General features: G+C 38.9%; 1 protein-coding gene across 1 annotated transcript; it reads left to right on the top strand.

Annotated features, from left to right (window-relative positions):
- Nucleotides 1-1469: 1469 nt before the first annotated feature.
- On the top strand, nucleotides 1470-2137 carry LOC129246073 (uncharacterized). Its single transcript, XM_054884601.1, has 2 exons — nucleotides 1470-1888; nucleotides 1947-2137. Exons 1-2 carry the CDS (start codon nucleotides 1768-1770, stop codon nucleotides 2039-2041), a joined length of 216 nt encoding a protein of 71 aa, XP_054740576.1. The 5' UTR covers nucleotides 1470-1767; the 3' UTR covers nucleotides 2042-2137.
- The last annotated feature ends 16104 nt before the right edge of the window (nucleotides 2138-18241 follow it).

Raw genomic sequence — 18241 nt, forward strand, 5'->3', positions numbered from 1 at the left:
TGCCTTTGAAGTGTCCGACGACTAACTACTTAGCATTTGAAAGTAGATATGAGTTATAGCTCAAAGCACATATGAATGACGTCACAATTTTATGCCGTCTGCGAAAGGCAGATAGTTTTATGGACTGGAAGGTTTGGCACTGTCTGCCGAAGGCGGCCGCTATTAGAACATTTTTTTCTATCATTTGATGCCTTTATCGAATTAATAGTGTGATATTTAATTAATTATTTACTAATAGGCAACTTAATCCGCAGAGCGAACACATCTAATTTGGTCATTAAGTTAAATGCGTCACTGGAGGTGGAACTTTATTTATGAAGAAGAAAGAAGGAGAAAAGAGCTGATACAAAAAAAGCAAAACTATTCGCTTATTAAGAATTCAAAAGAAATCAGTAGAAGAATTCTAATGGTGTGATAATATGATGAGTCGGGATTTAACTGTGCGTTAGCAAATAGTTTATTTTTAGTAAAATGTTTCAATTTCGCTCTTGAAATAGTATCTTCGAATTTCTGGACACGGGAAGTGTGCCAGCATTTTTCCCAACCCATTTTTATCACACACGCAAAATGCCTTAAAACTTATAAATACACAATCATTTGCAAACTTTTAGGTAGAAGTGGTACAATGAACTTGCTGGCCAAACAAGTCTGCTGTTTTTTACTGTTTTTTTTTTTTTGTTTTGTCAACTGTTCGTAATTTGTATGCGCTTGTATTGATTAAAATAACAGGTAGCCTAAAACAAGCGTTGGAAATTCCCGGTTGTATTTTAGACGAGAGCTTAGGCGAACAAAAGAAAGAAAAAAATGTGACTACATAAAGACAATACAGGGGCATATGGGCTGGCATACCTATGCAAATGAGGCGGCTCAGACGAAAGCAATAGCTGCGTGCACAGGACTTCGCCGGGTTGGAGGAGGCAGGCGAGTAGTGCGCAGGGAATTCCGAGATGTGCGCTAGCCGATCGCGATTGCGCTAACGTCAACTTTGAACTTGAATTCAATTTATTTTCTATTGTTATTATTTGAAGAGCGTTAAGCGCTAGTTAGCTTCGGCAAAGAGAGGAAAGATGTGTTGCGCACAGCCAAAGCGGTAACCTGAGAACATCCACGAGTATGCGAGCACACACACACACACATTTACAGGGAGCGCTGCAAAAGAACGCCCATCAGTTAATTACTAAATTTAAGACTGATTTATGAATTTAATAATAGAAAATATATTCGAATATTGAGTATTTCGAACGGGATTACGTTCACGCTAAATATTTGCTGCTTTAATTTTATTTGTATTTTTTCTTGATTTTAGCTTATCTAGAGTGTGCCTGCCTATCTGCTTGTCTGCCCCCTGTCCCCTTGAACGCTGCTTTACTTGAAGACTCGTCGTAGTCAGTAAGCCTGGTATTTGCGAAAATTTTGCGGTATCTCAAATGCTTCGTTTGCTCATTTGCGCGCACGTGAAACGAGTTTTTCGCGCATATAAAACAAGAATTCCGAAATTTTGGAATTTTGCCATTTTTTTCTTTCACAAGCAGCCCACTCTCCCGCTGACAAAGTGAAATTAAATATATTATTAAATAGAACAAGAACACAAACAAACATAGCAGCCCTGCAATCCACAATTTTTGATGTTCCTCAGCCGTTTCACGTTCGTATAAATAAAGCTTGCGTCCTGTATTTGATACTATTTGCAATCTAACTTTGCAAGCTAAAGGTTCTAGTACGACCATATTTCAGTCGAAGATAATTTAAAGTTATTTTTTTCCAAAAATGTCCAAATTGATCGTGTGTTTTGCTCTGCTCTTGGCCGCCATCTGCTGTTTGTCCCTCACACAGGCCGCTCCCGCGGAACAGCTGCTTGACTGGAAGACGGCGATTGAGAAGATCATTTGTAAGTGAAAATAAATTATGTACAAAAATATAATTTCTAACATTCAAAAAAATTACAGCTGCTTATGAAAGCAAATATCCTGGACCATCTAAGCGCTATCCAATTGAGGTCGCCCATGTTATTGACCCTAAATACTACAGCCCCAATTTGTAAATTCAATTGGTTTAGCTGTTGGACTGTTCGTAATGAGTGTCCATAGTTGTTGTATGTATGTGTTCGCACCTTAAGGCTTAATGTACCTAAAATAATGTAAACAATCTTTTTTATAAATAAACAAAAATAGAAAAATAAAATAAAATCAAATGCTTTGATTCACTTTAGCCAATCACCTCGCTAAGTGTAATTTTAGGGTAAGTTTTAGGTAGTATTTCAAGTGGATTGAGTAGGATTTTCTTTATATAATATAAATTGAATTGGCCAAACGTTGCTCTCCATTACATAAATTGCCGGCCTACAGTCATTGTATGAGAGGAGAATCTCTGCTTCTTTTCTTCTTAATTGGCGCTATAACCGAAAAGCAAAAAGGAGAATCTACTTCTCATTAATTTTCCCCTACAACATCATTAACAGGAATATCAATTGCCATAAGCCAGCTAATCTCTCTCAAAATCATATTTCGCCGCGCTCTCTCAGATATAATCGCTTATTTGTTCATTCTACCAACAAAACAAATTATTCGCTGCATGAACTGAAATATTATTGACAGCGTTAATATGATAAAATTTAAACTAATCCTTTTAAAGTATTCGATTAATTTTATAGCTGTGTAAGGTAGTTTTTTAGCAGGCGGCCGCCGTAGCCGAATGGGTTTGTGCGTGACTACCATTCAAAATTCAGAGAGAGAACATAGGTTCGAATCTCGGTGAAACACGAAAATTAAGAAAAAGTTTTTTCTAATAGCGGTCGCCCCTCGGCAGGCAATGGCAAACCTGAGAGTGTATTTCTGCCATGAAAAAGATCCTTATAAAAATATCTGCCGTTCGGAGTCGGCTTGAAACTGTAGGTCCCTCCATTTGTGGAACAACATCAAGGCGCACACCACAAATAGGAGGAGGAGCTCGGCCAAACACCCAAAAGAGAGTGTACGCGCCTGTTATATTATATATATATATTATAAAAGGTAGTTTTCTGTAAACTAAAATAAACAAGAAGAAAAATATGGAAAGCGAAAGTGAAATATCGATTTCTCCTGCTTTGTCTTATGATCCTTGCCTCACGCATTTGACATTTCCCAAAACCCAATTATCATCCAGAACCTAGTAAAGATTGATGCTATTCTCCCGAAGAGATGGATGCAATCTTCAATATACTTGAGCACAATTTAAATTAGTTATTGCTGTCCACAAGATCAATGACTCCCCATGCGAAAGGACAACTTGGACAAATAAGCCAAATTCTCCCGTTGTGATACCATACAGTTGGGGAAACAGAAGGAAAGGAATCAAGCAGGTGGAAAGAGAAAGAGCGAGCTTTAGGTTAGAGGATGACTACCAACGTTGGCTAAATACATATATTGATATTAACCGTCTCAAGCTACTGAAGAAAATCAGAAGGTGTGTAATATTTAGACCCCGAATATCCGCCAGTGTAGCAAAAAAGTGAGAGCCCAGATATCTAAATCTAAGTCGATGAGAGCTCGGCAGCTGATATGCTTCCATCTCATCCTCCAAAAAGCTTTTGCAGAAGGGAATCTCTGTAGCAAGCCCAAGTCTCACCGCATGGACACCTATCCGGTAAGTATGCCTACCAAATGCGAGAGCTGCGACTTTGTTCGCCATAAAAGTTCTCTCGATCGCTCCCGATCTACCCGTGACCAGAAAGATCTAGCGACTTTGCACGTTTGGGCATTATCCCAGCGCTCGCTGCGTTGGCGCGAGGCCCATCTTTCCAGAAGCAGACCACAGGTTCTGAAGGGAAACCCAATCCTCTCGTTTTACGATAACATTGTCTCCAGGGTCCCCTGTCTAGCCAGCTAATCAGTGCAGCAGTTTCCTTCTATGCCGCTGAGACCGGAAACCCAGATGAGTCTAATATAAAAGTATTCCGATGCAATCGAGAGGGAAGTCAGGCATTCTCCGACTAATTTCGAACGCACAAACAACGAACTCAAAGCCCCAATTGCCGCTTGGATATCAGATAAGATATTTACATTCTTTACAATAGTTACAGAAGTAAACAACCAATCCACTGCTACCTGAGTTGCGACAACCTCCGCTTAGAAAACACTACAGTGGTCCGGAATCCTAAACTTGAGCTTGATGTGGAGCTCTTCGGAGAATACGCTCCCACCAACTCTTCCGTCCAACTTCGAGTCATACGCAAACATGTTTTTCATGCTCTGTCTCCAAATGTTTCACCACGCCCACTCCTCCCTTGAGGGAATATGTATGGAAAAAGTACCACCACCAAGATCCAGCACCATGGGGTTGAACTCAAAGAGTAACTGTTACTGTCCGTAAGGAAGACAAATTTCGAAAAAAACGCTACATCCATTTAGGGTGTTGGGCCGAGCTCCTCCTTCTATTTGTGGTGTGCGTGTTGATGTTGTTCCACAAATGGAGGGACCTACAGTTTCAAGCCGACTCCGAACGGCAGATATTTTTATGAGGAACTTTTCCATGGCAGAAATACACTCGGAGGTGTGCAATTGCCTGCCGAGGGTCGGCCACTATTAAAAAACACTTGTTCCCCATTGTGAACAGGCGCATATAAGAATGTACTCAGAGTCATTACGAAATACCGTTGCGCTCAAATCTACATGTAACTTAGATATTTCAAGCGAGAGGAGTATCTACTCATGCAAGGATGATAGATTTACAAGGTTTGCTCTTTAACTATGATGAAGAAGAAAGAGAAAATTGTGAGGGGAACTTCGGCTGCCACATCACTTGGGAGATTCGTCAGCCGAATGCTGAACGATCAATTCACACGCATTCACACACTCGTCCAATCAATCGTTGATCAGACGGCAGCGAAGTGTCATTGGTTGATTTTTTTCTATATTGTGTTCTCAGTTTTTTGTACATACATACATGCCAAATGAAATCAGCCAATCAGCAGGTTCTCTCAAACTCGCTCAGAGTTAAATAACGGTATGTTAAAGAACACAACTCTATTCACCATGTTACTCATGTCGGCTCACTGGCAAATACAATGCAATGTAAATAAACTTTGCATATTTCCATGTCCAACTAAAAATACACAGAATATTTATAAATAAGCAATTTCACATAAACTTAGTTATTAACTAGAAACCAAATGTTATCAAAATATTTTCATTTAAAAAGGTAGTGCAGCATAACCTTCCTCTTTTTCTTGGTAAGCGTATTTTTATCAAGGATAGGTTTTTGCCAGGAATAATAGAAACAAAAATGCGCCCATCAGAGAGTGCGTAACGTAAAATTGGAACAGAAAAATGTGAAAGTGTGAACAAGAATGCGAGAAGAAGAAGAAATTACACAAGCCACACGGGAATAAATTGCATAAGTGCGACATCGAACACACACAATGATTCTGTCGAATTGATGAAAGTAAATTAGCGGTACCACGATCGGCGTCACCTTATTATTCTCTCCATCGTATTTGGGCATCCGAAGCAAAATTGTGAGAGTAACTTTGTTTTACCCCATGAAGAAAAGATTTTTAGAGGTGTGCTCTGTAGGAGACCGTTATCTGCTCTGAGCGAATTTGCCAGAATCAGCTGATGAGCTCACTTCTCCTGGGATGTGTTTACAAAAAAACTGAGATTATAGTTATTAATGATTTGCGAAAAAATTAACCAATAACACTTCATGGCCGTCTGAATAACGACTGTTTGGACGAGTGTTGGAATGCATGTGAAATGTTCGTGCAGAATTCGGCTGATGAATCTCCCAAGTGACGTGGCAGCCGAAATTCCTCTCACAATTTTCTTTTACACCATCGTTAAAGAGAAAACTTAGTAAACCATTCAATCTCATATATCAACCTTGGGTCGCCTCGTCATCGGGAACTCGGCTGTTATATCACTTGTTACGTCAACAAATCTGACATCAGTCGGATATTGGTCACATCATCTGTATTCTCTTCACCGTGTATTTTTATATCCACAACTGTATATAGGTACTGTAGGTAGGTAGTTAGGTGAAATGGTTTAAGCACCACCCTGGCACTACCCAAGTAGCACTAAAGAGCCGTTTTGATACCATTATAAGACCTGCAACAAGCACATATCCACAGCCAAGCAGAGTTGTTGATGTAATGGAGAAGATTGATGGCATTTAGATTAGCGCACTGCCCCAGGCTGTCGAAGAAACGACCACCCAGTGATCTTAATCGTCTAACTGTCAAACCCGGACATTTACAGAGAAAGTGCTCTACAATCTCATTGTCTGAAAGGATTCCACATTTCTGGAAGGGACATGTATGTACTGAACAGTAGTGGAAAATAATATAAAAATCTCATCCGGCTACTGCAAAAATTAACATAAATAGTTTGAATGCAAACAAAGCAAATATGTAAACATGTACGTATGTAACTCCGAAAGCTATCAGCTCACAAATTGAACAACTAACGTACAGAGCCAATAAGCCAGCTCTACAAATTTTGGAAATGATGTCGTATTGAGGCACAGAAAAAACACATAAGTTTGACAGTAAAAAAATTTACTTTGCGTTTTTTACAACTAGCACAATAAAGGCTATACATATGTATGTGTGTACGTATGTATGTAGGTATGCACTTGAAGGTACAGAACAAAATTCGGAATGACCTTCTATGACTATTGTCTTGCCATTTATATCCTAGGGAAAACACAAATAAAAAGGATGCGTGGTCCTTGTTGTATGTGTTTACAGCTGCAACAATTAGGTGACACAAATTCGAGCGACAAAACTGTTGGTGATGAGAGTAGAACTGTAGTGAATATACAGCAAAAACAATATTGACTATGGCGTTGGCAGCGGTTGCGGCTGTAGCAACAAAGCTGCGTTGGAGATCATAAATATGCCGAGAGAGTGCATGTTAATGTAAATGTACATAGCGAAAACGAAAATTTGCGTGAGCAGATGAGTGGAGATTATATTTTTGCAAGGGAGGGGCTCTCATGCTTATGCTTTCAATAGGCAATAATAGTAGAACTGTAGTGAATATACAGCAAAAACAATGTTGACTATGGCATTGGCGTTGGCAGCGATTGCGGTGGTACCAACAAAGCTGCGCAGGAGATCATAAATATGCCGAGAGAGTGCACGTTAATGTAAATGCACATAGCAAAAACGAAAATTTGCGTGAGCACATGAGTGGCGGTTATACTGCTTATGCTTTCAATGGGTTTTAACAGCGGATGGAGTGTCCACGAGAAACTTACATACGCGAGCGTTGGCTCGTTTGTATACTTCACCTGATGTTTTGCCCTTCACCGCGTAGTCCCATGTTGTCGGCGCCTGGAATGACCTTAGTTACTCTATCGATGTGCCTATGAGGTGGGGGCGTTTTATCTGCCTTCAGCAATACTCAATCGTCAGTCGAGTCAGCCACGCGACCAACCACAATTTATGTACATGCGTATGTTTCATTGCCCGCTATCCTGCTAAATTTCAGGTTTGTGTAATAATTTACGCCCGTTGAATACGACAAATTCTGTCAGCAATTATAATATTTATGTTTAACGCTCCATTATTATGATGATTTTTATAATCATTTTAATGCTTGTTTTGTTTTGGTTTTCAACATTCTGCGAACGCCATGAGATATTATGCTGTAATACACGAAGTCTATTTGGCTGCATTTATTGCGAGTTAATTAAGCTTAATGACTTTAGTAAATTGTGGGCATTTGCATATCAATGAAAACAAAAACAAATTGCCTTTGTCATATATTTGACTTAAACAAATTGATGAATATTGCAATTTCATGTGAGTTAATTCATTAAAATTGCAAAATATTTTTTTTTTTTGTTTTCTTTCAAACAAATCAACAACTCGGGCATGATTAATTGAACAGAATTATACTGAATCTGAAACTCATGTCAATTTCGCTGGTATTTACAGATAAATAAATATTGTTGCATTTCTTGTTATGGCAGTTAATTTTTCGGTTTGTATACTTTTGAGTATTTATAATATGACACACAAATTTAGGTTAATTAGTTGTAAAAATGCGCTTGAAATATTTTCAAAAGTAGAAAAGTAAAATATTTGTATTAAAGGTCTTGGATTATTTTCAAAATTGTTGCACATAAGCTGCTTAAAGTACAGCCTATAAGAATTACGAAGCAGAGTAACGATGTGCTTGGTGAGATTGGAAAGAATTCATTCACTATGAGCTGCTCTCAACGGGCCAAACACTCAATTTGTACTTCTGCTTTAACTAACTGATTGAAACGGACGACCGACCATAATTAGTGAAAAGGAAGAGTTTTATAGGCCAGACCTTTTGCCACCATTTCAATAAAAATGAGCCGAAACTATTTGTTAAGAATAGGAAGGAAAAGTTATTCATCGAACATCTGTATGTCTTACCGGATTTATGGCTGCCCAGAGACTTCCACCTCAGCAGCATCCTGCTGGATAGGTAGCTGAACTGGTTCAAGTACCACTCTGGCACTCCCCGAGTAGCACTAAAGCGCAAGTTTACCACCATTTTAAGATCTCCAACAAGCAGATATCTACAGCCAAGCAGACCAAGCAGAGTTACTGATGTAATGGGGGAGATTGATCGGATTTAGGTTGAAGTACTGCTCCAAATTGTCGAAGAAATGAGCACCCAGTGACCTTAATCGTCTAGCTGCCAAACCCGGGCCTTTAGAGACAAAGTGCCCAACTGTTTCTTTCTCTGAAAGGTTACCACAGCTTCTGCAATTGAGGTTAATTGGTAAGCCTAGCTTTTTCGCATGTGTGCCGATTGTCCAGTGACCGGTAAACACAGCTACAGGTTTGGAATTTGAATGATGTGGAGTCCCCAGAACTTTCAGAGTCTTGCGTCTATTGTTGTACTGAGGCCATAGGATTTTTGAAATAGCACACGAGTAAATGGAGCTCCATCTGTCCTGTGCTTTCCTGGGAAATAAATTGTTCAATTCTCCTTTAACTCCTGGCCTTCTTTACCCATTTTTCAATGTGCAACTTTCAATGTATACTTAATTTCTGCTGAAAGAGAGAGAACGTGGTTATTTAATCTGAGAAGATTAAGGTGTACCATAGAGGTTTATATTTTCTGGTAAATAGCCTCAGCTATGTTTTATCAGACTTGACTCTGACTCAGAGTTGACTCTGAGGCCGCAACTGGCAGCTGAGCAACTGAGCATTCCTCTAAAGTGTTTTGTAAATATTTTGTGATATTACAAAAACTTTCTTAGATAGTTAGATATCATCTGTTTCAAAAAAAAAAAAAAAAAAAATGAGCCATATTGGTCATCTCAAAACTGCGTAAGTCGGTAAAAGGATTCCACGATTTTAAAAGAATAATCGACAATTTTCAGTTTATCTGATGTTGGCTATTTCGTCTCGACATCGTCATATTGGGTTAGGGAAAAAGAAATGTCGTATTTTTGATCGAAATTTGACGCTTTATTTAACGTACAAGGTGGCGCAAAAGTAACCTTGAGATGTTTGTTGACTGTAATTTAAAAAAAAATGAAAAACTTTCATTCTTCTTGTGGATTATTTTTATCTGGTCTTTTAATTTTTTTTACATCAAGTCGAGAATATGATGTCATGTAAATGGCCGCCGCCACAGTTGATTGCCATTTGAGCCCTTTTGATGGCATTTTCCATCACTTTGGCCAAAACTTCCGGCGATAGGTCCTCACATTCTTGACGGATATTGTCTTTCAGAGCTCCAAGAATCTGAGGCTCGTTGACATAAACCCGCGACTTCAAAAAGCCCCACAAAAAGAAGTCTGGAGCGGTCAAATCTGGCGATCTTCCTGGCCAGTGCAAATCGCCAAAACGGGAGATTAGGCGCCCGGGAAATGCATCCTTCAGCATATCGGTTGTGGCACGTGCAGTGTGTGCCGTTGCACTGTCCTGTTGGAACCACATGTTTTCCAATCCCAATTCATCAAATTGCGGCAAAAAGAACTCGTTGATCATTGCTCTGTAGCGCTCACCATTCACAGTAACCGTTTGGCCCGCGACGTCTTCGAAGAAAAAAGGGCCGATAACTCCTCCAGCGAAAACAGCACACCATACAGTGACTTTGAGCGGGTGTAATGGCTCTTCGTGGGTTACACGCGGATTTTCAGTGCCCCAGAAGCGTAAATTTTGCTTATTTACGATGAAAAATCATCTTCCTCTTGGTGGTGATTAAGGATGGCTTGAGCGTACGTTAGACGCGATTGGCGGTCAGCAGCTAATAGCTGATGCACCGTCTGGACTTTGTACGGAAACATCTTCAAATCTTGTATCAAAATTCGCTGTAAAGACCGTCGACTGATACCCATTTGCGTGGCACGTCGTCTGGTCGATGTCGACGGCGCTTCCATGACATCCTCGGCTACAGCAACAATATTCTCTGCAGAACGGCTACTCCGGGGTCTGCCACGCCTGGCAGCATCTCGTGTTGTGCCAGTCTCTTCGAGGCGAGCGGCTAAACGACGCAGTGTTTCACCAGTAGGCGTTGGACGGCGAGGAAATCTGCGACGAAATTCACGTTGTGCCAAAGTCACCGACCGATTATTGGTCAAATAAATAGTCAGCAATATTCCGCGTTCTGGAGCAGTGTAGCGTAACATTGTTTATTAACGTGTATTTCGCATGTGTTTACTACATAAATGTCAAAACAGAACTGACATTAGGGGCTAATCGCAAAATTTATAGCATTTTCTGATAGGAGGATTACTTTAGCGCCACCTGTTATTTAAATGTCTAAACTTTGCAAAAAACAAATATCGATTTTTTTTCAAAATTTTACACCCTCTTAAGGGGGTATAAGCGATTTCGGACAAGTTTAACAAAACTCGCCTGGCATTTCTTTCTCATGCAAACCGGCGCCAGTTGGACGCGCCAAAAGAAGCCAAGCCACCTGATCTTTCCTCTTCCTCAGAGCTAACAGCGCAGTTAATATCGCCGGCATACGCCAGTAATGTTTTCAAACTGTGTTCAAATTTTTAAAATATTCAAGAAAATTTCTTCAAAACTCGTAGTTTTATAGCTAAATTTTTATATAAAAGGTCTAAGCCTGAAGTGGTTAAAAATCGCGTTCATTTTCGTTAGTTTTCTTCTGGCATGCGTTTGGATTTTCTCCAAAACAAAAACAAAAAAATTAAAAAAAAGACATTTGAGCATTTTTTATATGGAAGAAAATGCACGACACTGTCAATAAAAAAGTGTAAAATAAAATAAAAAATTAAGGCGAATTTGTAGTTATTTTAAACTGGCACCAAACCTAAATAGTCAACAAAACTGCATGCCCAGAAATTTTCTAAAAATTTCGACTACGCGATATGAAATGTTGATGGAAGGCCTTTTTCTTTAATTTTATAGAAAATTTAAAACTTTGAGTTACATCGCGTTTATTGTGGTATAAGCCATACTTTTATGAAAAAAAAAGTTAATACAAAATATTAGGTGCGTAACTAAATTCCCGCTGTTAGCCAATAGATGTCGCCAGCAGTGTGTGCTAGTCGATTCTTATATAAACCGTCATAAACCAAGCTTAGAAATATGGTAAACAAATTGCTTCGACAAATTAGTGATTTCGTTTTGGTATCTTATATTCCTTTGGTTTGATGAAAATGTCTGATTTTGTGCCGAATAATCGTCATTTGCGGAAAGTGTTGATTTTCCTCTTTCATTCGAAAAAACGGCGGCTGAAGCGCTTCGAGAGCTACAAAAAGCTTATGGAGATGCTGCTTTAAGTGGAACAACGCGCCGAGATTGGTTCCGTCGCTTCAAAGACGGTGATTTTATGTTGACACCCGTCCGCGTGAAGGAAGGCCAAAAACCTTCGAAGACGCCGAATTGGAGGCATTGTTCAATGAAGATCCGTGTCAAACGCAAGAAGAGCTTGCTTCAGTATCAGGAGTTACCCGCCAATCCATTTCCAAGTGATTGCATGCTTTGGGATGGAATTCAGAAACAGGGGGCTTGGATTCCTTATCAGTTGAAACCGAGGGATGTTGAACGTCGTTTTTTCGACGTTTCGCCTGTGAACAACTGCTTCAGCGGCAAAAACAAGGAAGGGTTTTTTTCATCGCATCGTGACGGGTGATGAAAAATGGATTCATTACAGCAATCCAAAGAAAAGAAAGGCATGGGGACTGCCTGGTCATGCTTCTACGTCGTCCCCTCGGCCGAATATTCACGCTGCGAAGGTTATGCTATGTATTTGGTGGGACTAAGTTGGTGTTATTTATTATGAGTTGTTAAAACTAAGAAAACCTATCACTGGGGATCGGTATCGACTTCAATTCATGCGTTTGAGCCGAGCACTGCGCCGCAATACGCGGCATGAAAAGAGGCATGAACAAGTTATTCTACAGCATAACAACGCTCGGCCTCACCCCATTAAAACCTACCTGGAAACACTGAAATGGGAAATCCTACCCCACCCGCCATATTCTCCAGATATTGCGCCGTCCGATTATCACCTGTTCCGATCGATGGCACATGGTCTAGCTGACCAGCAGTTCCATTTATATGAAGACATCAAAAATGGCTTGATCCGTGGATAGCCTCAAAAGACGAACTGTTTTACCGCGACGGTATGCGAGATCTACCAGAAAGATGGGAAAAAGTAGTAGCCATCGATGGGCAATACTTTCAATGATTCACTTGTAACCATTTTTTTTTTTTTCGGAATAAAGTTGTATTTTCATAAAAAAAAGCGAGAACTTAGCTGCGCACCAATAAGCAAATAGTCAAAATTTGCAAAACGCTTATATCTGTGTGAACGGAAGTGCATACATTTTTTCTGAAAAAGGCTAAGGCAGCGCGTTCTCTTGTTCATTTTAGATAATCAGAATTAGTTGCTGTTTGTTGTTGCGCTTGATTACTACTTAGTGGACACCATAGAAAGCAGGGCCGGATTATGGATAATGCAGTGTAGGCAACTTAATAAGAGCTCTGCGCAGATAAAATTAAAAAAAATAAAGTAAATAAATGGGAGCTCCTCTTCCGCTTCATTGCGTGCGTGCGTCTTGATGTTGTTCCACAAATGGAGGGACCTACAGTTTTAAGCCGACTCCGAACGGTAAATGACTTTTTATGAGGAGCTTTTTCGACATGGCAGAAATATACTCGGAGGTTCGCCTTTACCTGCCAAGGGGCGACCGCTATTAGAAAAAAAACTTTTTCTGACATTTTTCTGTTTCATGCACAGAGATTCGATCCGATGCACTCCCGGATAAATAGTCACGCACTCACTGTGCAGCTACGGCGGCCGCAGATAGAAGATACGAAGCAAAAATATTTTAAAATACTCTAACGAGTGAAAATTTAATTTAAATATGTGCATCCTCAATGACTTCAAATGAAGTCATATTTCAAATAGCAAAGTTTAAAGAAACCCAATATAAATAGTTAATCCGGTGCTGATAAAACTTTGATAATGCAAACTCACACGCACCCTGTCATCAGCTCAATAAACGTACTAAGCATTAATTTTTCTGCGCTTAGATTTCTAACTCTTCCTAAGATTATTTCTGGACTAAGATTATTCGTATGCCCTGCTGAACTTCGATAGCTTCCCTAAATGCGCCTAGTGCTTAGTTTTCACGCCCGCCAGCTAAACATAACTACAACTACAACTAAGCTATTTTAAGTTCTCTGAGAACTTCTTCACGTCCCTTTTTTTATTTCTCTGTTTACATTAGTGTGTCGATATGCCATTGAGATTGAAGGCTAGTAAACAGTTTTTGAGAATTTATTACCTTGTAAAACAGTTGTTAGTGTCACTTTATTTGGTCGAAGAGCAACAGTTACAGTTTCTTCTTTCTCTTCTTTACATCTCCGCTGATTTTACACTTCATGATTCTTATGTTGTGATACATACAGTAGCGAGCATAACTGAGTGGGCAATGATTTTTCATTTTCTATTTTTGCTTCTTTTTTTTGAGTTAAAATATTTTTTGGGTATTGTTGAAAACTCAATTTATTGTCGAAGAAACGGCGGCAGACTATTAGCAGCAAAAATTGAAAAAAATTAACCCAGCTTTTAAATTGGTCTGTGGAATAAATGCGTAGCGTTTTCACCGAAGACTTTTATTTAAATAAAAACAATAATTATAGCAATCAGTAAATCAGACCACCGGCCTCGGTAGTCTAGCGTAAGTGCACTAGCCTGCCATCCCAGAGGTTGTGAGTTCGAATTCGACGTAAAGCATGGACCTCGCACTTTTCCAAATTTACCTATTTTCACTCTTTCTCCAAAAAAAAAATTAAATAATTCCTCAAATTCCACTCCTCAATCCCAAAAACGTAACCTCTCCATCCTTACTCCCGCACAATAGTCTGCCCATTATTTCCATTGTGGCTGCTAAAACAAGCCAAAAACAAGGAAAAACACACAGTTGCACATTGCATCAGTGGCGCCAGCAAGAAGAAGCGAGCACCCATGGTAAAAGCGCAGGCACACGAAATTTAGCGAAGTCCTGAACCATCGGTGCGTTCCTTCTGCCAGAAAAGTGTGACACACAGATGGCGCTCCAAGCAGTAAGAAGGCGTTGTTCCTAAGCAACGACAGGTTGGCATTCCCACTACTTAGGACTGGTAGCGCCAGGCTAATCACCTACCCTGCCAGAAATGAAATAGATTAACGAAACCAACGCAAGGCAAGTCTTGTCGAGGCCCTAGGCCGTTGCTCTTTACAAACTCTTACCACCTCTCCACCAATTTGTTGATGCCGTTTCGCCCAAATTAGCCTGGTCTGGTGTCAAAGAAGTTGTTGAGCCAGTTTTTAAGGACTTCTTTGTTATCGAAGAACTTCTTCTTATCAAATGGTTTCACAGGGAGCGAAAAAGATGATAATCGGTCGGTGCCAGCTCCGGAGAATACGGCGGATGCTGAAGGACCTCTCATTCGAGCTTTTGGAGTACGGCGTTGACGACTTGTGCAACATAAAACCTGGCGCCTGGCGTTGACGCGAAGGAGTATGAATTAACCTTGTCGATCAAGTTTTTTCAGTCGAATAGTCTCATTCACGCGGTGTAGCTGGGCAATGTAGAGCTCCTTCTTGAGAGTGGCATTCTTTTCGAGCATTTTCCAGTACACTGTGCGCTTCTAGATCCACCAAACACATATCAGGATCTTTTTTGGATGAAGATCCGGCTTGACTCTCGACTTTGGCGTATCTTCTGGAGCCTTTCTTTGCTTTATTTTGGCACCATTTTCATCTCTCGTTATGATTCGGTACAAAAAACACTGTTTACGACCGCGTGTTGCTCGATTACGGGCGAGATGCTGAGAAGCAATTCGAATACAACTTTTTTTGTTTTTTTCGTTGAGCTCGTGAGACACCCAGGCTCCCAATTTTTCATTAAATTCCATTGAATGAAGGTGATTGAGAATCGTTTTATGATCGGTGTCCATTTTTTCCGTCAATTCACGACTGGTCTGGCGATCGTTCCCTTTCAAATGTGATTTGAGGCGTTCTTCATCGAATTTAGAAGGCATTCCGCTGCGGAACGTGTCATCGACGTCAAACTCGCCATTTTTGAACTTTGCAAACCATTTTCGTGCTGTAGAATTGCCTATGAAAACTTCTCCATGCACGTCACAAATGTCCCGGGCTGCTTCGCCAGCTTTTTGACCTCGATGAAAAGCAAAGAATAGCAGGTGTCCAAAATGTTGATTTTTGCCTCCTGAGTATTCCATTTCTAGGCCTCAAAACCAATAAAAAATTGAATATTTCCCAAATACAATTAACATAGTTTTGTAGAGCAGAAAGAGTTCTATCGAATGTTAAACAGCAAAGTAATTGTTGTAAAATAAAAGAAAATATAAAAACGCTTTCAACTTATTCCCCAACCGAATAAATTGCACCTTATCGCTCAACACGATTTTTTAGCTGCTTAAATCTTGCACTTTACCATACCAAAATTCAATAGTCTATAAAACTGCCTACTCGGCACACTCTAAAGATTTTGTTTAAAAAGTGTGAAAATTAGATGAAAATTTGTTGAATTTTTCTAAATTATGAATATGATTAGTTAGAAAATTTCACTTACATGGTTTTGGCTAAAGAATAAACTAAGTTTAAAAAAAAGTAAGGAAATATTTTACCTCGAAAAACATCTGACTTAAAAGAAATCCATTAGTTTTCGCGCAAATGGTTTAAACCTATTTTATGGTCAATTTTTAGCTACTGGGCGGTGTTACAACCACTAACTTTGGCTCATTTCCACAACTTTGATTATTTCTATGATTTTATTGACATTTTCTACACTTTAAATGTCTGAACAGATGTCATAAACACCATTCACAATTTTAGCAGCCTGGCTTAGCTTTTCGCCTTTTTCAAAGAAAAACTGTAAAATGTGCCGAATTTTCTCCTAACACCCTGTAACTCCCAATTGAATGGAATAAGGAAAAAAAGAATGCAAACGAATTTTTTTAGTGTGAAATGTCACCTTGACAACGCGCATAAACTTTAAATTGCCTGATTGATACTTTACGATATATCGAGAAATGGATTTCTTTTCCCCCAAACTAATATTTAAAAAATGAAAACTCATCATGTACTCAGTTATGCTCGCCACTGTACAAACGCCCACCACCTTGCATCCTGTCAGTTTGTATTTCTGCACGCTTCACCAGTTGCTTGTCGAATCGCGAGTAAATGCATTGACATGACAAACTACTTTTATACCAGAGTATTTGTGCATTTTTAACAACAATTCCCAATAATGTCCCAACCCCTTCGAGTATCTCACCGTTTGTCACGATTTGTCAAAAGGTTGCAGTTCAAGGCCAACTGCTATTGATTTATTGTGTACTTTAACGTCCGCATGTAAGTGTATGTGTGTATGTATGGGGGGTGCAGGGCATTCAGGACAAATGAGAATATTCGTATGGTAGAAAAATTGCAGAAGTAATGTTTTACGGATACTTGGAAGATAAGCTAATTGTCACTCAGTAAAGGTACATCATTTGACGAGTAGAAATGCATTCAAAACTGTTTGTATATTAAAAAAAAAACGCTTTAGTCCTGCTTCAAAGTGCACCCTTAGATTTAGCATTTCCAGGTGCTTAAGTTGCAAGGCACTACGCTGACTAATTTTACTTGTTTTGGCGTAAATAAAAACTAAATCTTTGTATTATAGTCGGAATAGGAAGAATTTTTTTGGATGCAAAAAAAAATTATAAAAAATAATTCAAATTACCTGTAAAAATTACAAAAAAAATTTACTTATTGCGTATTTATCAAAAATCAAAATTAATAAAAAAAAATCAAATTTCGAAGCATCGCCAACACAAATTTAGTGACTTTTTAAACTGCTTACTATCCTACTAGTGGATCGTTCATTATGAAATGCTCTTCCTTGGCATAGTTTTTAATAGCGAGGTTCGCGAAATAATAACAATAATGATACTAATAATTTAGAAATATACCCTAATATTCATCACAGAATCCAAAAATCAGTGATTCTTAAAACATGCAATATAACAAGGAAATTGTGAAATCTTTAACGAAATATAAAAAGTAATAATTAAAAAGAAAAGTGAGATACCAAAAAAAAAAAAGACAATAGTAATATTTTTAATTCTCAATGAAGCAAGAAAAAACAAAAACCCCCTAAACACAAAAGTGCCAACATGATCTGCAGGTGAAAATGGGCCCCCGCGTCCCATGGAGGGGGGGGTGCGAGTGGCGTGGGAACTAATAATAATAATAAGCATGAACCGCATCAGCGATATACTTAAGAAAACGGACTATGGGTATGGCTTAAAATATAATATGACGATGTGGGAAAGTTTACTATCAGCTATCTTTTTGAAGTAGATGACTTAAATTTATATGCTGGCCAAGAAAAACCGGGTATATTCAGAAACGCATTATAATGGGCAGTAATTGCAGTGTTGGCAGCACTGCCAATGTGACAGTTCATGCAATTGATAGATTTCCTGACGTTTTGCAAATAAATTTGCTGCATTTAAGAACGCGCTCTGTAGTAAAATGGAATTATTACTAAGTTTAGTAGCCGACGATGCCTGTGAGTCAAAAACTGATAATTTTTTATTAAATTTAAGAAAAAAAACCGCGTAATGGTTAAAAAAAGGACATATTTTGTAAGAAGTTTATTATTAAAACGAAAAAAACTGAAAAACAAATCTTTTTTTGAAACAATTGAATTTAATAGAAAGGTTTCGTATTAAAGAACAGAGCAAAAGATAAGATTAAAGTATTATAGTTTCTTCTCTTTTTAACCATTA

This window comes from Anastrepha obliqua, chromosome 4 (assembly GCF_027943255.1).
Source record: "Anastrepha obliqua isolate idAnaObli1 chromosome 4, idAnaObli1_1.0, whole genome shotgun sequence".
In the NCBI taxonomy this organism is placed as follows: Eukaryota; Metazoa; Arthropoda; class Insecta; order Diptera; family Tephritidae; genus Anastrepha; species Anastrepha obliqua.

Excerpts from the sequence above, each read along its gene's own strand:
- LOC129246073 (XM_054884601.1), top strand. The coding sequence starts at position 1,768 with ATGTCCAAATTGATCGTGTGTTTTGCTCTGCTCTTGGCCGCCATCTGC. Across the intron at positions 1,889-1,946 it reads GGCGATTGAGAAGATCATTT|CTGCTTATGAAAGCAAATAT; the intron begins GTAAGTGAAAAT and ends AAAAAATTACAG.